A 20,610-nucleotide genomic window follows, 5' to 3' on the forward strand; every position below is an offset into this window, starting at 1 on the left:
CTGTTGAGGAACAGCGTGTGAACTTGACGGGGAGGGAGCTCTAGCCTTTGTTAATTCTTTTTTGAAGCGGACATGTAAAACACCTTTAGTATAAAAGACATGCTCCGGCACAAAAATCCAAAAAAGGAGATAATAGAAATGACAAGAGGCTTCATTGCTGGATGCAACTTCAGCTTTCAAAATGCAATTCAAGAGCTGTTAGATTTACCCTCTGGTCCAAGATGATTTGCAGCAAACATAATGGACTCTTAAGGGTGTGTACCAGCTGAGTTCAGAAGCAAAGGCAGGCTAGGTATCAGGAGATTCAGGCCATCCACGTAAAACTAGCTCACTCCCGGGCTTCTCCTACCTAATTCACTTGTACACAATAGCAGTCATAAGCTGCCAGAATGACCGCAGCCAGAACTGATGTTAGCTGTAATACTCCAACGGAGCAATAGATGAACCAGAAAACAGCTTGAAACCCGCTACTAAGCAGAATCAAATAGCTTGTACAGCCCAAAAGCAATGGCAAAGCAAAACTCTCACATGTCAGTGTAGTTTAACCAGCACCCACTGCCATTCAAACTGCAAATCATATTCCAACTTCTATATCCACCTATGTTTTCAACATCATCAGGTTGAATGAAGCAGAGATGCCAGTTCACACTACAATAAGCTACATCAGCAGTCAAGAAACAATCAAGGAACGGATATTTCACTGCACAGAATAGATGAAACTTGAACAAGAACCTAGCCATTAAGAAAGAACGTTAACAAGGGGCCTGTGCTAACAGTTAAAGACAATCCATTTCAATGGAAGAAATATGAAGAAATCTACCTCCATTCTTATCCCCCTGATTTTATGATGACGATGCAACCAGTAGACAATAGAGCATCAGGCAGTTCCTGTCAAAGTTCGGTTCTCCACTCCTTGCAGACAGCATTTTCTTTGTCTAAGAAAAAACAATAAAATAGTTCTACTCCCTATCCCAACTTATAAAATCATAAAGCTAACCAAACAAAAAGTAACAGTACATTACATACAGATAGCTCTCCATTAACCGAACATTACATGATAACAGCCCCAAACTTCCACAATAAAGATTACGATAGTTCTCTCTAAGAAGTATTTGTGAAATCACTAAGACGACTTGGCTGAGACATAGAAGATAGTTCCATTGCTGCATGATCGAGCACACAAAAGCAATGAAAGAAAGATGTTGGACCAACCAACAAGACACCAGGAATGACTTCAATTTATCTGCATAGCTTCTGAATGATACTTCTCCAAATCTGCATCAAGATCTTCAGCAGATACCTTTTCACCACGGCCCCTTCCACGTCCGCGTCCCCTTCCAAATCCACGTCCACCGCCGCTGCCACTGACACCACCACCACGCAGTCTTCCCAGTGCACCACCCCTACCTCGTCCACTGCAGAATAACCACATGTGAACCCATGAATGAACAAGTAAGAACAATCACAATTCTTATACAGTTCTCTGAGCACGGATACATACCAGTATGTATCAGTCTAGTATACAATAATAGCTGCATTAATAGTAAGTTTAGGTTGTTTTTCCCTTTGTTAAAAAGAAACATATGATCGGAATTGTATTTCACTCACATATCAACACAGAATTACGAATCTTACAATTCATTGTACAAATCTCAAGAATCAACTCTAAATCACACACAAAACTGGATGAATCGCTTGATGAGCCAGATATGAATATGAGTTTTGTAATTCAGGTACAACTTGAATCACTGAAGTACATGACTCAACCAAATTAAAAGATAAAAATAAATAATTTCACAAAGAGGTGATTACAAGAGGATCTACATGATTCAGGACATATTTTATTTTGTCCTACAAGTGTTTTGTGGTAGGTTAGAGTCGGGAAAATTGGAGATTTTAGGGTTTAGATCAAAGAAGAAAAGGATTTGAGATTTTAAAACTGAAATATGGATAAATGTGTGAGGCTGCTAGCATCACACAAGTTGGATTTCTAGGACTCACGCCTAGAGGGAAGAAAACCTAAGCATCATCCTAGAGATTACAGAATCACTCCTTAAATGATAACCATACAGCTGCACTTTCATTCATAATCTCTGCTACCAAATGACTACAGGCATATTAATAAGCTTGAAATATTCCTATCTTACTTAGATTTTAACAGAAGACTAATGTGTGTTCTAACTAACTTCTGTTATTGTTAGTCCTAGGATAATGCCATGAATCATTCACAATTGATTTGTTTAAATCTTTCTTAGCTGTATATATCAATTGCAATCCCTAGAATCTGTAACAAGTCTTCTTAACTTCTTCTGTATTTATACATTGATGAATTGATGAAAGAGGTGTGTGAAAATCATTCATCAAAAATTCTGTCTTGGTATCAGAGCTTATCTAAGTGGTAGCCAATTTTTCTCTTTCTTTCTTAGCTTTCTCTCTCTCATGGCCATCAACTCTTCTCACACCATCATTCACAACACCAATGAAACTCATAATACCCTTATCACCATTAAACTAACATCCAGCAGCTACATCTCCTGGAAATTGCAGTTTCATACCCCATTCATTGGGTATGACCTCCTAGGCTATATTGATGGATCAAAGCCATGTCCACCCGCTAACCTCCCTCGCAATAACACCACCATCCCAAATCTGGAGCATATTCTCTGGATCAGACAAGACCAGCTCATTCTCAATGCCATCATTGGCTCCCTCTCCCCAACCATTATTCCATTCATTCCTCAATCCAAAGCTTCACGTGAAGCATGGACTATCTTGACCAACACTTACACCAAGCCCTCTCGTGGACGCATCAAACAGGTAAAAACTCAACTAAAGAACCTTACAAAAAGTTCTAAAAGCATGTCTGAATTTTTACAGACCATAAAAGCATGATTTGATGAACTGGCTCTTCTTGGAGTCTCACTTGATACAGAGGATCTCACAAAGAAAGTCTTAAATGGTCTTGGAGATAGTTACAAGGAACTGGTTCGTGTTGTTCAAGCCAGAGATTCCTCAATTAACTTTGAAGAACTTCTTGAAAAATTGCTCAACTTTGAAGCCTCCTTACAAACAAGAAGGCCAGAAAAATCTCCCTTCCCAGCTACTACAAATCCCACTAGCTGAAACACAACACCGTGACAACCTCACTCGGGCTCCAGCTCTCATAGTTCTTGGTGTCCGTCCAACATAATACCAATCGGTATTCCACACCATCAAATGGGGGACCATCTTCATCTCCTAGCAATCGTCCCTTTCGTCCATACTTAGGATATTTCCAAATCTGCAGACTACAAGGCCAAACTGCCAAAAGGTGTCACTCCTTTCAATTGGTTCCAATTAACTCGCCCAACAACTCCTCAACCTCATCCACTCATCCAACCTCACCATAGCAACCACGAGCACATTATGTTGCTGGTTATTGAACCAACCTGGCTCTTGGACAATGGAGCTTTGCACCATGTCACTTCTGACTTTAGCAATCCTTCCCTGCATACTCCATACACTGGCTCAAATGACTTCATGATTGGAGATGGGTCAGGCATCCTAATTACCCACACTAGTTCTACCTCTCTCCCAAAACACTCACACAACTCCTTTCAATTAAACAATGTTCTTTGTATTCCTGCAATGAAAAAGAATCTCATTTCCATTTCTCAATTTTTTCATACAAACTATGTTTCCATTGAATTCTTATCATCTTTTTTTATTGTTAAGGATCTTCACACAAGAGCCACATTAATGAAGGGCCACACTAAAAATGGTGTTTATGAGTGGCTAGTCTCTTCCCCAATTCTTGCATTTTCTAGCATACAGACTTCCTCCTCTACATGGCATCATAGACTCGGACATCCAGCTCTTCCAATTTTAAAACTTAATATTTCAAATAATAAACTAGGCTCTTCCTCCTCTCTTTTTTCCTCCAATTCTTTTTGTAATTCCTGTCTATGCAATAAAAGCCATAAATTGTCATTCTCCAAATCCACAATCCTCTCATCTCATCCTTTTGAGACTATTTTTTCTGATGTTTGGACCCATTTCTCCTCCCCATATGAAACAATTTTCGGAACACCTCCTAATTACTCCAAATAACGAATCCTTGACTGTCTTTGTTACTCCTGGCTTCCTCCTTGTACCACTCATAAACTAGATTCATGTTTGAAACCATGTGTGTTCATTGGCTATTACTTAACTCAAAGTGCATATTACTGTCTTGATCCCTCCACTTCTAAAATCTATGTCTCTAAGCATGTTAAGTTTGTTGAGTCCTCGCTTCCATTCATCCATCTCTCCCCCACATCACCTTGTCCTCAACCTAACTATGTTGCCACTTGGTTCCTAAATCCCCTTACAGTATCCTCCACAACTCTGCTCTCGCCACTCCATCATACTCCTCAACAACTCTCTTGTGAAGCTCCGGTGATATCTTTCATGCCTATCACCTCCGACACCACAAACTCACTTGACACTGTACCTCCCATATCTTCAACCCCCCCCCCCTTCAAAAAAAAAAAGACTTCCAACTTGCACCCACTTGAAATTCACACTCAAACCACTCATAGCATGACCACTAGACCAAGAACATCTACAAACCTCTACAAAAGATGAACCTTCACAATCAACTCTCTAAAGCCCATGACCTTGAACCCAACATGGTGACCCAAGCTCCAAAAAATCCTAAATGGCGTCGGGCAATGTCTGACGAGTATGATGCTTTGGTTCAAATGGCACATGGCATTTAGTTCCCCCAGAGACACCAAATTCTAGTTGGTTGTGAGTGGATTTTTCGAACTAAATGTAACTTTGAGGGTACTATTGACGGGTTCAAAGCTCACCTTGTAGCCAAAGGTTATCACCAACATCCTAGAATTGATTTTCATGACACAATCCGCCTTGTGGTCAAACCAACATCCATTGGTGTTGCACTCAGTATTGTTGTCAGTTGTGGCTGGTCTTTAAGGCAACTTGATGTCAACAATGCTTTCCTTTAAGGCAACCTTTTTGAAACTGTATACATGTCTCAACCACTAGGATTTATTGATAAAGACCACTCAACACATGTATGCAAACTCAAGAAAGCAATTTATGGCCTGGAACAGGCACCTTGGGCTTGGTATCAAAGACTGCGCCATTTTCTTCTTGCTTCATGATTTACAATTTCACATGTTGATTCTTCTCTATTTGTCTACAATGTCGTTGGTCACATCATATATCTTCTTGTGGATGTTGATGGCATTATCCTTACAGGTAACACTACTGCCATTGTCAATCAATTTGTCACAACTCTAGCTCATTGTTTTTCACTTAAGGATCTTGGCCTCTTAACTTGTTTTTTGGGTGTCAAGGTTGTCTCCAACAAAAATGGTGTTACTTTCTCAACGGCGATATATTAAGGACCTTTTAAGTCGTACTCATATGTCTAATGTCAAGTCCATGCTCATTCCAATCCCAACAAGTCCCCCTCTCATGTTAAATTCAGGCACTCCTCTATGTGATCCATCCAAGTATCGTCAAGTGGCAGGCAGCCTTCAATATCTACTCATCATCAGGTCATATAATGCCTTCGTTGTCAACAAACTCTCCCAGTTTATGCATTGCCCAACAACTGAGCATTGATCATTTGTGAAACGACTCTTATGCTATTTGTATGGTACTATTGATGATGGTTTACAACTTTATCATAACTCGTCCACTAGTTTACATGTGTTTTTTTACTCCTCTCTCAGTTTGCATGCCTTCTTTGATGTTGATTGGGCTGGTGACAAAAACATGTTCTGCTCCACAAGGGTCTATGTTGTTTATCTTGGCAAAATTCCTATTTCTTGGAGCTCTAAAAAGCAACGGACTATGGCCAGATCATCCACAGAGGTAGAATATTGCTTTGTTGCCAGTGTTGTTGTTGAACTAAATTGGCTTTGTTAACTTGTAACTAATCTTGGTATTAAGCTTCCCTGTTGTCTAATCATTTATTGTGATAATGTTGGGGCTACCCAACTTTGTTCCAACCCGGTTTTTCACTTGAGAATGAAGCATGTTGCTATTGATTTACATTTTATTCACGATCAATTCCAAAGTGGTGTTCTCCATGTTGCTCATGATTCCTCTAAAGATCAACATGTTGATACTCTTACCAAGCCTCTTCCTAGACAACAATTTATTCATCTCAAATCCAAGATTGGAGTTCTCACCCGTACTCCATCTTGAGGGGGCATAACAGAAGACAAATGTGTGTTCTAACTAACTTATGTTATTGTTAGTCCTAGGATAATGCTATGACTCATTCAAATTGATTTGTTTAAATCTTTCGTAGTTGTATATATCAATTGCAATCTCTAGAATCTGTAACAAACCTTCTTAACTTCTGTATTTTTATGTTGATGAATTAAAGAAAGGGGTGTGTGAAAATCATTCATCAATAATTCTGTCAAATTTGGACTCGAAAATAAGTGACATAAATGTTCCAATTTCAGGAAAGAGAGAAGGAAAACAAAATAAACCTTAGCAGATAATTTATATTTCTCAAACATAATCCTCATTTGCAAGAAATTTAATGAAACTATAAATTTCCCTTGCTTAAATATTCCCCTCCAAAGTCACAGTTAAATAATGAGGTTGCAAGACTGTGCTTGTCACAAATCCATTTTCATGTTTTAACTCCACAACGTAGTAGGTGACAACAACATGCAAACTTGATTTTTGGATAAGTTTTTTGAGTGAAATCAATTAGAAATTAAATCTAAAAAAGAAACATAAAAGAGAGCTCTGAGGTTTTATTTTAAATTGAATTCAATGAAGGCATGAAATGATAGACTCACTACTACCAAAAGCATGCACACCAACACAATATATCAACATCATATGTTTAAGGGGAAAAGAGCCTTTACCGTGAGAAATATATAAAAGTTAAAACTTAATTGACCAGCAGATAATCATACTATATAAAATTCTGAAACAATGCATATAATGTACTGTGATTGGCCAGCAAATCTCAAAATTAGACCACATTTTCCCATAACAAGAGAAATAAATGTCCAACAAAAATTCTAAAAGCAATTCAGCAGCAACGAGGCATAATTGCACAACATTAGCAAGCAATGACAATATCAAAATCACAAGTTTCCAACATATTTTTTCAGCAGATAACATATTCACCGAGATCATAGTAACAATAAACAACACAGTTGACAACAGGCTACCAAGAAAAAGAAAATCTCAGAATTTTGCTCTTTTACAAACCATAATTAGGAATTTCCAGTAGACAAGCGACAAAGACCAGAGTAGGAGGGGAGATATTACCGTCCAGAAACTCCATTAGAATTTCCAAAAGCAGCATTAGCAGCCGGAGGCGCAGGAGGAGCAACAAAATTTGTTCCCACAATCTCTATCTTCATCGGTTTCCCATCAAGCTGAACATTGTTGTATCTCTTAACAGCAGCGACAGCTTCAGCTTGTCGTGCGAAGACAACTTCTGCCGTTCCCTAAAAAAAAGAGGTTTCTAAACCAAAACAGGACACAAAGAATCCATCAAAAGTACGTAGGTTATGCCAAGCTTGAGTTAGATACCTTCGATCTGCCACTCCGATCGTAATGGATCGAATACCTTTTCAGTTCACCCACTTCCAAAAACAATTCCTGTACATAGTTAATCTATCTATCATTACTAAAACAATATACTAAATTTAAACATGATTAACCTTCAATTTACTAACATAATTATAGTAATTAGAGGGAAATTTGAAATTGATAGAGAAATCCAGATCCATAACACAGAAAAATTGAAAATTACCTTGATGTCCTCGTTAGAGACTCCATAATCTAAATTGGAAACATAGAGCTTTGCTCCTTCTAAAGAGGAGGTCCGACCTGGTTGATCCCTGAACATGTCGTGTTGCCACGTGCTTTCCGGAGCCTGGGAACAACACAGAAAAAAATTATTAAAAAAACAAAATATTGAAACTAATTCTAGCTGATTTTCAAGAGAGAAAGTGTGTGTACCTTAGCGGCGGTATAAGGAGCTGAACGATTGGCGGCGCGGTTAGGGAAGCGGCGAGCAGGACCGGCTCCGGAAGAGTGGCCTCGACCACGGCCCCGGAAGTTACCGGATCCGGGCTTTTTGCTATTTTTGATGATGTCGTCGAGGGACATATCCAAAGCGCTTGACATGTTGCTTTTTTCTTTGTTTTAACTTAGAATAAGAAAAATAAGATGAAGAAAGCAGGAGAGGAAGAACTTGATTTACTAGGAGGAGGAGGAGGAGGAGGGCAGGTTTCCTCGAAGGAAGAGAGCCGTGATTCAGAGATGCTCAAGGTGTATTAACTCTAAAGAGGTGGAGGAGATAGCAGCTTCCTTTACGCCCTATTTATATCTTCAAACTAGTTGTTATTGTCTTTGTATTCTTTATATCATAATTTAACATAAACGAACAAGAAGGTGTCGTGGTGTAGTTGGTTATCACGTCAGTCTAACACACTGAAGGTCTCCGGTTCGAGTCCGGGCGACGCCATTTCGAACTTTTTTCGCTTTTTGCTGTTGCTTTATTGCACGTCTTGAATTTCTTTTTGTGTTTTTTTCTTTTTCAAGTAGAGTTGGTCATGGATCGAATATTGAACTTGTTTGGAAAAAAAATTATAATAAGGGGACTAAAGTGTTCTTTAAAAAAATAAATAGAAAGAGATAAAAAATGAATTTGAGGAACTGTTTGCAAAAACAATAATAATTCTAAGAATCATGTTGACCTTTCTTTAAAGAACGTGTATTGACAAAAATTAAAAATGTTGTTTTTTGGGCATGTTTAACATCATACTATTTGTAATAGTTTTTTTCTTTTTCTTTCTTATTTTTAATTTATGTTTTTTTTATTTATAATTTATTGTAATTTACTTTCAATGTGATTATCTTAGTATCTTGATCCTTATCATGATTTTGACAGATTGACTCAAGTTTTTTTTATTTTGTAATTAATATTTGTTTTTCAATTTCATCTTCCAGCATCTTAAACACTAGAATAATTATGAAAAAAGTTGTGTCATTTGTTTCTGTTTTTTTTATGAGGTTATACCAATATTATGACCCGAGTCACGAGTTTTGTGAGTTAATCCGGATAGACTCAAGTTGTTTTATTATATTCTTTTTTAGATTGAATTTTTTTCAAATTTCATAATCCAATAATAGGTTTATTGAAAAATTCGCTTCATAATTTATTTTATTTGTTTTCTATGGGGTTATCTCGGTCTCATAACCCGGGTTGCGAGCTTGACATGTTAACTTGAGTTGAATCGGTTTGTTTTTTTATATATTTTTCATGAGGTTATCTCGGTCCTATAACTCGAGTCACGGGTTTGAGTTGACTTGAGTTGTTTTTTAGTGTTTTTTTAATTGATTTGTTTTTTAATTTCATCATTTAACACTGGATTGATTGAGAATTAAACTTTATGGTTTTTTTATTTACTTTTCATGAGGTTATTTTGGTCTCGTGACCTGGATCATAAATTTCACAAATTAACTTGAACTAACTTGAGTTATTTTTTGTCATTTTTAACTATTTTTTTCAATTTCATCCCGCGATGTTGGGCTGATTGGAAATTGAACTTCACAATTTGTTTTGATTTATTTTGTATAGAGTTATTATGATCTCATGACTCAGGTTGTGGATTCAGAAAGTTAACATGGGTTAACACAGGTCAATCCAATTTGTTGTCCTCTCAATATATATATAAAAAGATATTGTCTTGAATTTTTAAAATCAAACTATATTTTTAGCGATTGTACAGGTTTTCATTGAACCTGTTAAGTCAACCAAGTCACATCAAATCTACTCTCTTATATTTTTTTTTTCATTAGAAAAATATTAGCTACGCCTAAATGTTTTTTTATATTAAAAGATTTTTAATCCAACTTGCAGTGTGGCGCGAACCAATAATCTAATGGGACTAAAATAAGAATTTGTCACATCATTTTTTAGAAGTATTAAATGGGAAAATAAGTAGTGTATGTTTCGGGTGTGAGTGTAAAAAGGGTAATTCATTGGCCTATAAAGGGTAATTTATTGTTTTTGCTTGAGGTTTAAATTGTGGGTTGGAGATGCATCTAGATCAACCCAATATTTGACTTGAAAAAAAAAAAAAACAACCCAACATTGTTTTATTAAAAATAAATCCAGTCACCATTGTTGATTTGTTGGACCCAATCTCATGAACATGGTTAAAATGATATTCTTTGAGGGTTTTTTTATTATTATTAAAAGCAAACAAAGAATGCATGTTTTGCATGGGATATTTGGTGTATGAAATTTTAGATGATTTGTTGGAATGTAAGATTTGTGTTTGGTTGAAATCAAATAAAAAATTCGTAACATGTTTTCCTTGAGTTTGACGTGTCATTGACAATTAAAAAATAAATTACACGAGTAATTTTAAAGTTTTATTCTTGAAAATTAAGTATTTAACTTGACCCTAAAATTTGTCTTATTTTTTAACATCAATACATATACTGCTTGGGTTCAAAACTAAAAGATGATGATGATGAATTAAACATTAAATATAGATTTATAAATATCAAGTAAACAATATATTTATTGGCGAGTAAATTACACAAGATATACATTATATTAATCATTTCACTATCACATTAAAATCATCAAAATATACATCAAGTGTTTAAATGTGGGCTCAGGGCTTGGGTATTTGGAGATTGGACTGGGCTTAGGGTGATGTCGTGGATGAAGCCCATAAGAAAAGTGACCCGACCCATCCCGTAAGCTGGGCTCCATTGAGCCCAAATTACTCTTCTCCTTTACATTTCCACATCGCTACATGACTCACCGAGCTGAACTCCATTTTTCGTTGGAAAAGTGGAAGAAAGCTCTCTCGTCTATCTTGTATATTCAATTCCTTAAAAAGAATGAAATTCCGTCGCTGCCACCCTCATAGATTGGTCTTAAACCCCATCCCCATCTTCCAAACAAAGCCCAAACACTTGTACTGCACCTCTGCTATTCAAGACAATGACGTCAAAGACTCGCAATTCATAGCGACCCTCAGGAACATCGTTCGAGGAAGGGAAAGCTGGAAAATCGCTTTTAACGATCCGTTCATTTCAACTAAATTAAAGCCCCACCATGTTGAGAAGGTCTTGTTGCTTACTCTTGATGATACCAGGTTAGCTTTGAGGTTTTTTAACTTCTTGGGTTTGCACAAAAACTTTAACCACTCTACCATGTCCTTCTGTATTCTAATTCATGCCCTTGTTAATGCTAATTTATTCTGGCCTGCTTCTTCGCTTTTGCAAACGCTTCTACTTCGTGGGGGGTTGGATCCAAGAGAGGTTTTTGAGGCTCTCTTGGACTGTTTCGAGAAATGTGACTTCATTTCTAGTTTGGGTTTTGATTTGTTGATTCAGAGTTATGTGCAGGAGAAGAGAATGTTTGATAGTGTTTTGATATTGAGGTTGATGAGGCAGCGTGAATTGATGCCTCAAGTTAGGACCTTGGGTGAAGTTTTAAATGGGCTTGTCAAGATCAGGCGAGTCGATATGGTTTTAGTGTTGTTTGGTGAGATTTTGAGTATGGGTATTAGGCCTGACATTTATATTTATGTGGCAGTACTTCGAAGTTTCTGTGAGTTGAAGAATTTTGCCAAGGCCAAGGAAATGATTCAGCGAATGGATTCTAGCGATTTGAATGTAGTGGTGTATAATGTGTTAATTCATGGGCTATGCAAGAACAAGAGAGTTTGGGAGGCTGTTGAGATCAAGAATGGTCTTATTCAAAAGGGATTGACAGCTAGCGAGGTTACTTATTGTACATTAGTTCTTGGATTATGTAAAGTGCAAGAGTTTGAGGTTGGTGCTGGGGTAATGGATGAAATGATTGAGTTGGGGTTTGTTCCAACTGAAGCAGCTTTGTCAAGTCTTGTTGAAGGGTTGAGGAGGAAGGGGAAGGTAGTCGATGCTTTTGATTTGGTTAACAGGGTGAAAAAAGTTGGGGCGATGCCTTGTTTATTTGTCTACAATGCATTAATCAATTCTTTATGTAAAGATGGTAAATTTGATGAAGCAGAGTTGCTTTTCAAGGAAATGGGAGAGAAGGGCTTATGTGCAAATGATGTCACTTATTCTATTTTGATCGATTCATTTTGTAGAAGGGGAAAACTGGATACTGCAATTCATTTTCTTGGTAAAATGATCATGGCAGGGATAAAAATTACAGTCTATCCCTACAATTCCTTGATAAATGGTCACTGCAAGTTGGGGAATTTGAGTGCAGCTGTGTCTTTTTTTGATGAGATGATTGATAAAGGATTGGAACCTACTGTGTTATCCTACACATCATTAATAAGTGGATACTGCAACAAAGGCAAGTTGCATGAGGCATTCAGGCTGTATCACGAGATGACTGGGAAGGGCATTGCACCAAACACGTACACATTTACCACACTAATATCTGCTCTTTTTCGAGCAAATAGGATGACTGATGCTATTAGATTGTTTGACGAAATGTTAGAGCAGAACATCATGCCAAATGAGGTGACTTATAATGTTATGATAGAAGGACACTGTAAGGAAGGAAACACGGTAAAAGCCTTTGAATTGCTCAATCAAATGGTACAAAAGGGTCTTGTTCCAGATACATATACTTATAGGCCTATAATAAGCAGTCTTTGTTCTAATGGTAGAGTATGTGAGGCAAAAAAGTTTATTGATGACCTTCACAGAGAGCATTTTAAGTTAAATGAGATGTGTTACAGCGCTCTTATACATGGTTATTGCAAAGAAGGCAGATTGAGAGATGCATTGGGTGTTTGTCGCGAGATGGTAAAGAGAGGAGTAGACATGGATCTTGTGTGTTATGCTGTACTCATAGATGGAACTATAAAGGAACAAGATACAAGTGCAGTATTTGGTCTTTTGAAGAATATGCATGACCAGAGATTGAGGCCTGATAAAGTAATATACACAAGCATGATTGATGGGTACAGCAAAGCTGGGAGTGTTAAGAAGGCGTTTGGAATTTGGGATATAATGATTGATGAAGGATGTACTCCAAATATTGTGACATACACAACCCTGATAAATGAATTATGCAAAGCAGGACTCATGGATAAGGCTGAGCTTCTTTGGAAGGAAATGCTAGTTAGCAATTCAACTCCAAACCACGTTACTTATTGTTGTTTCCTTGATCACCTCGCCAGGGAAGGGAGCATGGAGAAAGCTGTTCAGCTGCATAATGATATGCTTAAAGGGCTTTTAGCAAACACTGTTTCCTATAATGTACTTGTCCGTGGCTTTTGCAAATTGGGCAGGGTTGAGGAGGCAACCAAGCTCCTGGATGAAATGATAGACAACGCTATTTTTCCAGATTGCATTACTTATTCGACAATTATATATCAGTGCTGTAGAAGGGGTAATTTAGATGGAGCTATTGAATTGTGGGACACGATGCTAAATAAGGGTCTGAAGCCTGATACACTAGCGTACAATTTTTTGATATATGGTTGCTGCATTGCAGGAGAACTGGGAAAGGCTTTTGAGTTGCGAGATGACATGATAAGAAGGGGCGTGAAGCCAAATCAGGCTACACACAAGGCTCTTAGTCATGGAGCTTCAAGGAAGTTTTCTATTTCTACCCACCCAGTTATGCCTGAAAATTAGTGGAACGGTGTATTGTTTCATGAAAACCTGGCAGAGATCCTATGCGAGTGAGATGGTCTTAAAGATGGAACGTTGTTCCCGGAGCTTAGGCGCTAATTATTATATTGCCAAACAGATATAGACTTTTTTTCATGTAGTTTGTATTATAGGATAACCGGTATGAAGCTGAAAGAAGCTTTGCCATTTTATTCATCAGAATCTGTCAGTAAATTTTGGCAGCCCACTGTTCAGGCCCGTCATAACTTGCAATGATTCTTTGTGGAAGCTGTTATTTTCATACAATAACTTAGCTCCAATAATTTCTAATTTTCTATGTCTTTGCGATCAATTTATGTGCCACTTTGAATAGCTTCTTTTTCAAACTTCTCACAGCAATTTATGGCATACTGGTCTATAAATTTTGATCGATCACATTGATTACTAAAGTGCAACTTTTCATTTGTTGTGTAAAACGAAGGCGTAGAAATTTGAAATTTTGGGAAGACGTCGTCAACGAGTGGAGAAAATAAGATGGTGAACCCAAACATCTGTCGTTTGATTTAGGACTTGGGAGAGAGACGAAGCGAACATGGTGAAGACAAGCAACAAGGGCAGCACGATTTCCTACCGCCCAAATTGAAGAGATTGTGAGGAGAAGAATACGAGAGACTGATGCGATTGTCAATAGGAAGGCAGCAGAAAACTTTTGTTTCTAATCGAAGCACTCATCTTTTCTCGCCACCTCTTTGGAAGGTAAGAAATATATGAATCTGGGAAGACACTAAACAAAATAGGCTAAATAAGCCTTCCATTCTTGAATCTTATCATCCTCGTCCCTTCCCTGTCATGTAGCTCCTGTGCCTGTACATCGGAACCTGTGTTTTCAGCACAAATAACAACAGCAATGACGGAACATTTTCTTGTTAAACTTGGCAGGATGCACGTACATAACATGTACTCTACATCAGCATAGACATGTTCTTTTCTTTTCGGAGAAAGCATCCACCAACGGTGCCAAAAAACCAGGGCTCCAACAACTAATTCTTGTCAAAAATATTTACAGGAATATCAGCACACTTTTCCAGCTACTTTCCATTGCCATAGAAACAATTAGCTGCAAGTATCCGGGGAAAGAAATTATTGTAGAAGAAAAGCAGACTATTTTTGGTTAGTACCACATCCATGTATAAAATGAACCATCAATACCAACACTTCAATGACAAATGCCAGGACTATGAATTAAACAGTCGTGAAAAAAAAAATCTGAAGAAGAGTGAAACATACATTTGCAAAGTAGTAGAAACAAAACCCCGGTTTCTCTACCATCAGAAGACAGTACACCGAAGATTGTGAACATAGCTATAAGGAAACACACATCCCTTTAGTTCATTACATGACGGATCATAAATATAGAACCAAAATCACCGGATTGGTTCTAGAAGAGGATTGTAGGGTAAAACTCAAGCAAACAAACCAATCTCATAATTCAGTCAGGTTCACTGCCACAAGCTATAAACATTTCGCTCAAATGTAGAGGGCATCAAACTCTCCACTGCGAAATTTGGAGACATGCGTTTAGCTGGCACGGCTCTTGATGACATCAAGACCCATTTCAGTTGGATCAGTTGCCTGCAATTCTACCTGAATGCCATCTAGCTCTCTCTTGAACCTGTCCTTGGAACTAGCATAAATCATCTTGCTTCTCACCCGTGATGTGTCAGGAGACCTTTGTAAACCACAGAGAAAATGATGAGCAAAACTTACAAGTGAAGTCCCAAAAATAATAAACGGTTATGTGATAGCATGAGCGTGCGCATATAAACGATGTTCAATGTCATTACCATGCAATGAAGAAAATTCTGCTCTTCTGGACATTCTCTTCAGTCACAAAATCAAAATCATAAACAGCATAGCGACACTCATCAGCAGGGAGGCTTGCAGTAAAATCTTCATAGCTTTGGGCAGGCTCGCCAAGCTTTTCCACAATAACCTGCTTCTGCTTTTCCTCAATCTTATAAACTATGAAGCGGTAAGTTCTTTTCGCCTTCAGCTCCAAGAACTTCAGCTTGCAGTCATCATGCACAGCCATACCAGATGCTGCGTTGGCCTGCACACGCATAGAGTTAAATAACACGCGGTGAGGCAGAAAAGCAAAGAAAACAAAAGGCACTCGGGCAACAGCTTCCTCAAGGTTCCTAACAGCAGAGACCCTCCCTCTATTATTATTTCCTCAATTCCTTCTTATTGACGAGATAAGCCTTGGTAGAGGAGATATCACATAAGCAGGTGCAGCTTATAAACCATGGATCACATATCCGAACAAATAACATTCGAATTCATGACATTAGTCCATCAAAGCTTCAAAAACTCGAACAATTCAGGATTATAAAGAGCCCACGTTGAAGAATTTTTTAATTTTTTTTTTTGGAGTTTTGGTCTATTAGATCACATTTCAAGATTATTTGGTGATCAACTGAACCGTAAATCCTGACATCTAGCAAATAAAAAAAGAATCAGAGATTATACAGGTAACCTAAAATAACTTACAAAACAAGATGACTAGATCGGACAAAAAGCCGCTCTATCTATAAATTCAAAGAAACACAGCACTGAGTTTAACTACTGTTCGGATAGGACCATTATAAATACACGAAATGGAGCATCGGAGACATGAATGATTAAGATTAACAGTATCAACTAGTGGCGTAAGATCTAGCGGATTGGTGATGCAAGCACAGGGACAAAAGGCGAAGCCGTTTAAATCTGCCGCTGCCGTCAAATTAGAGATCAAGTCTCAGATCTAGAGCATCAACGGTCATCTCAGTCGTCACTTAAAAACAGATAGCAGTACTAGAGATCGAAACAAGTAAAGGGCTACTCACCATGATTGTCCTTCTTCTTATAGGGATCGGTCGAGGCAAGAACAACAAAGGCAAGACAAGGGTAGAACAAGATTTTATAGAGACAGAGAGATTGTTGGGTCTTGCTCTCTTCTATTCAACGCAGGCTTTTACTTTTTGAGAGAAAATGGAGGACTGCTGCTCCTCTATGTTTTGCGTCTCTCTCTCTCTCTATACTCTTTTTTCTCTCTCGGTTGATGAAATCAGAATTTTAAGTTGGGTAAATTATAATTTAGTTCTTGTATTCTCAAGACATAAATAATTTAGTTGCTGAATTTTTAAAAAATAAATAACTAATCCCTATATATTCTTTTTCTGATATGAACCAATCCCTATATGTATTTTCATTCAGAAATGTTTAGTAACTTGGTTTTGTTGATTATTTCTCATTATGAATGCAGACTACGCACTAGAAAGTTTTAAAAATGTATTTTTTAAAAAAATTTAATTTTTTTAGTTTTAAATTAATATAATTTTATATTATTTTGATGCGCTGATATCAAAAATAATTTGTAAAAAATAAAAAAATATTATTTTAATATATTTTTAAATAAAAAACACTTTAAAAAACAACTGCAACCACGTCCCAAACAAACTCGTGCTATTCAGTTTTAATTGAAAAACTAGTTTTAGTCGGTGTTTTTTGTCTTGAATTAAATTTTGGATTTTTTACTAATCTAAAACATTTTTAGTTTTTTTTATTTGGTTTAATTGCTCAAAACATGTGTTTTACACAACTAATTATTTGTTTTTTTTTATCTTGAATTAAATTTTGAATTTTTTTACTTATCTAAAATAGTTTTAGTTCGGTTCAATTGCCCAAAATTGTGGGTCATTTCAATAGAAACCAAAACATATATGCTGATATGTTTTTGTATATAATAATATAATATTAATAGAAATATACATGTGCATAGCTGACCCAAGAAGCCCTGCAAAACTTAAATAAGCCAATTAAATCGTGCATATTTCCCATGCTTCTCTACATTACGCTTTTTTGTTTTAGAGGATTAATTCCACGCTCATCAACAAATTAACACGTGTATATTCATCATCTCAACCACCAACCTACACCAATCATCATCATTCAAGTAACCTATGGTTATCACTTTAAGAGCATCTCCAATACAAAAGGACAAATTAAAAAATTAAATTAATAAAATAACTTTTTAAATAGTATAAATATAGGTTTTTTAATTATATACATTCCAATAGTAAAAAGCTATTTAAAAAAACCATTTATATTTTAATATATTTCATGTTAAATTCGTTTTTATATAATTATGTAACTAATTTAGGTATTTTATATATAATATAATTATGATGTTATTAATTATATAATAAATATGAGTAATTTATAAAAATAATATAAAATTTAATGAAATAATATGAAATTTAAAAGATATAATTTAAAATTAAACTTAAAATTTATTTATATGAATATTTTTAATTTTCAGTTTTATATGTTACTGTTAAAAATTTAATTTTTTAAAAGTAAATTCAAATTCAAACTTTGAAAAAACCATCAATATTTTAAAATTTAATTTTCAATTTTTTTAAAAAAATTCATGCTTTGAAAAAATGACCGCCACCATTATAAATTTTAAAATTTCAAAATTTTGAAAAAATTACCGCCACCATTTTAAATTTTAAAATTTCAAATTTTGAAAAAATGACCGCCAACATTCTAATATTTCAAAATTTTAAAAAATAATCCATCTATAAATATTCTCATATACCTTAACATTTTTTCTCATCATTCCATTGTTTTCTCTCCAATCAAAAATATATTTCATTAAAATTCATCATGAATCATTCTAATTTTAATTTTTATGATGCTTTTGATTTTGATGATGACACTCTTGTGTTTGCTTTTCAAGTTGCTGCTGCTGTGGTTGCTGAAGAAGAATCGAATAATCAAGGGCGGAGAACAGGGTATCGTGGCTCTATTATTGGCCACAATATTGTCAATCGTAATAGAAAGGAAGGTGAGTTGAGGTTATATAATGATTATTTTGCTGAAAATCCTAAATTCACTGAAACTCAATTTCAAAGAAGATTTAGGATGAGTCGTCGTCTTTTTCTTCGGATTGCAAATGCAGTGGAAGCTCATAATCCATATTTCAAACAAAGGACATATGCTCTCGATATTCTTGGTTTATCTTGTCTTCAAAAGGTAACTGCAGCTCACAGAATACTTGCATATAGTATTCCTGCAGATCTTATTGATGAATATCTTCAAATTGAAGAAAGCACTGCGATAGAAAGTCTTAGAGCTTTCGTCAAAGCAATCGTAGAGGTTTTTGGTGATTGGTATCTAAGGGCACCAAACAAGGCCGATGTTTGTTGATTATTATCAATTGAAGAGCAGTGTGGATTTCCAGGGATGTTAGGGAGCATTGATTGTATGCATTGGAAATGAGAGAAATGCCCGATTGCATAGCATGGGATGTATACTGGTCATTGTCGTGAACCAACTATAATTCTAGAGGCGGTGGCTTCACAAGATCTTTGGATATGACATGCCTTTTTTGGAATGCCTGGATCATTAAATGATATTAATGTTCTTGATCGCTCACCTATTTTCGCTGCACTTGCTGAAGGTCGTACTGCTCCTGTCAATTATACAATTAATGGGCATGAATATACAATGGGATACTATTTAGCAAATGGGATTTATCCTAATTGGTCAACTTTTGTTAAGACAATCCCAAAGCCATTAGGAGCAAAGAGAAAATATTTTGCAAGTAAGCAAGAGTCTGCAAGAAAGGATGTAGAGCGGGCATTTGGAGTGCTCCAATCTCGTTTTGCAATTGTACGTGGACCTGTTCGATACTGGGATGAAGAAACGCTTGCAAATATTATGAAAGCTTGCATAATAATGCATAATATAATTATTGAAGATGAAAGAGCAATGAACCTTGGATATGACCATGAACGTGAAGTCAATTCCTTTATATAAGTGTCACATGGTGAAATACCAGAACTACATGATTTTCTTCAAACTCATAATCGAATCAGGGATAGAGCAACTAGCTCTCAACTACAAGAAGATTTGGTTGAACATTTATGGGAACAATAAGGTAACGAGTAGAATAATTAGCTTTGAACTTCTTATGTCATCATAATTTTCAAGTTTTTTATGTTTTTTTTTCATTATGGTTGTTGTCTTTTAAGTTAATTAATCCTACTTATTGTTGTTAAGTGTTAGAAGAACTTCAAAAAAGTATTATGAATTAATACCACTTTTATAACAATATATTTAAAATAACCAATAAATTTCTAAATATTTAATTAAAAATACATTACATTAAACAATAAATAAATCTAGTTAATTAAAAATACATTACATTAAACAATAAATAAATCTAGTTAATTAAAAATACATTACATCAAACAATAAATAAATCTAGTTAATTAATAATTAAAACCCCTCTTTTGCATAATTTCTAACTTTCTATTTTGAAAATACGCTGCAGAAATTGGATCCAAATTAGAAATATTCATTTTCATAATTTGTTCTTCTTTCTCAATCCTGTCCAATTCTTGTTTCTCTTGACTTTGTTGAATCATCATAGCTTGTTGCTCTAACATAATTTTTCTGTCTTGTTTCTTTTGATCCTCAATTTCAACTAGAGTATCCCTGAATTGTTGTAAGATATTTGTTACAGTTGTCTCCCCAACTTTATCTTTTCCTTGTTTACGTTTATGTCGTTCCTTTGCAGCCTTCTGACCAATTGGTCTATCTTGATAAATCAACGGTTCACTGTCTTCTCCTAAACTAACAGAATCAGGGGTAGATGGAGCTGATGAAGTCGAACTTGCATTGACATGACTTTTTTGTTTCTTGTTTGACCTTTGATGTTGACTTGCACGCTCAAATTGCCATTTGGGTTCTTTTCTTAGGATAACCCAACAATGTTCTAGTTGAAATCGTTTGCCAACGCAAGAAGCATACATTTATCGAGCATCATTAATCTGGTAAGTAAAAAATTAGAGAAATTAAATAATGTTAAAATATATGTTAAACAATTTAACATGAAAACAAATATTAAAATTACCCTTGATTCTTCAGTCATTCCACTTT

General features: G+C 35.9%; 3 protein-coding genes, 1 non-coding gene and 1 pseudogene across 4 annotated transcripts; 3 read left to right on the forward strand and 2 right to left on the reverse strand.

Moving 5' to 3' along the window:
- Positions 1-710: 710 nt before the first annotated feature.
- LOC133705820 (THO complex subunit 4A) lies at positions 711-8,337 on the reverse strand. The gene is made up of 5 exons (XM_062131208.1): positions 7,993-8,337; positions 7,784-7,906; positions 7,561-7,629; positions 7,294-7,475; positions 711-1,415 (listed from the first exon to the last, which is right to left on the reverse strand). The coding sequence occupies exons 1-5, from the start codon at positions 8,158-8,160 to the stop codon at positions 1,235-1,237; spliced, it is 723 nt and encodes a 240-aa protein (XP_061987192.1). The 5' UTR covers positions 8,161-8,337; the 3' UTR covers positions 711-1,234.
- An 89-nt stretch (positions 8,338-8,426) lies between these two features.
- On the forward strand, positions 8,427-8,500 carry TRNAV-AAC (transfer RNA valine (anticodon AAC)). Its single transcript has one exon. It is a non-coding gene; the product is annotated as a tRNA-Val (tRNA).
- Positions 8,501-10,829: 2,329 nt separating this feature from the next.
- LOC133705830 (putative pentatricopeptide repeat-containing protein At5g59900) lies at positions 10,830-13,950 on the forward strand. Its single transcript, XM_062131218.1, has one exon. The coding sequence runs from the start codon at positions 10,897-10,899 to the stop codon at positions 13,642-13,644; it is 2,748 nt and encodes a 915-aa protein (XP_061987202.1). The 5' UTR covers positions 10,830-10,896; the 3' UTR covers positions 13,645-13,950.
- Positions 13,951-14,887: 937 nt separating this feature from the next.
- Positions 14,888-16,727, reverse strand: LOC133705836 (actin-depolymerizing factor 2). Its single transcript, XM_062131226.1, has 3 exons — positions 16,506-16,727; positions 15,465-15,730; positions 14,888-15,349 (listed from the first exon to the last, which is right to left on the reverse strand). The coding sequence occupies exons 1-3, from the start codon at positions 16,506-16,508 to the stop codon at positions 15,199-15,201; spliced, it is 420 nt and encodes a 139-aa protein (XP_061987210.1). The 5' UTR covers positions 16,509-16,727; the 3' UTR covers positions 14,888-15,198.
- Positions 16,507-19,485, forward strand: LOC133680244 (uncharacterized; annotated as a pseudogene).
- Positions 19,486-20,610: the final 1,125 nt, after the last annotated feature.

The sequence above is a fragment of the Populus nigra genome, chromosome 1 (genome assembly GCF_951802175.1).
Source record: "Populus nigra chromosome 1, ddPopNigr1.1, whole genome shotgun sequence".
Lineage (NCBI taxonomy): Eukaryota > Viridiplantae > Streptophyta > Magnoliopsida > Malpighiales > Salicaceae > Populus > Populus nigra.

Bases quoted from the DNA above. Each gene is read 5' to 3' on its own strand.
- LOC133705820 (XM_062131208.1), bottom strand. From the start codon at position 8,160: ATGTCAAGCGCTTTGGATATGTCCCTCGACGACATCATCAAAAATAGC. The intron at 7,907-7,992 runs GTACACACACTT...TGTTGTTCCCAG, and splicing joins CTCCTTATACCGCCGCTAAG to GCTCCGGAAAGCACGTGGCA. The intron at 7,630-7,783 runs GTAATTTTCAAT...AACTATGTACAG, and splicing joins TCTCTAACGAGGACATCAAG to GAATTGTTTTTGGAAGTGGG.
- LOC133705830 (XM_062131218.1), top strand. From the start codon at position 10,897: ATGAAATTCCGTCGCTGCCACCCTCATAGATTGGTCTTAAACCCCATC.
- LOC133705836 (XM_062131226.1), bottom strand. The intron at 15,350-15,464 runs GTAATGACATTG...TGGTTTACAAAG, and splicing joins AGAATTTTCTTCATTGCATG to GTCTCCTGACACATCACGGG.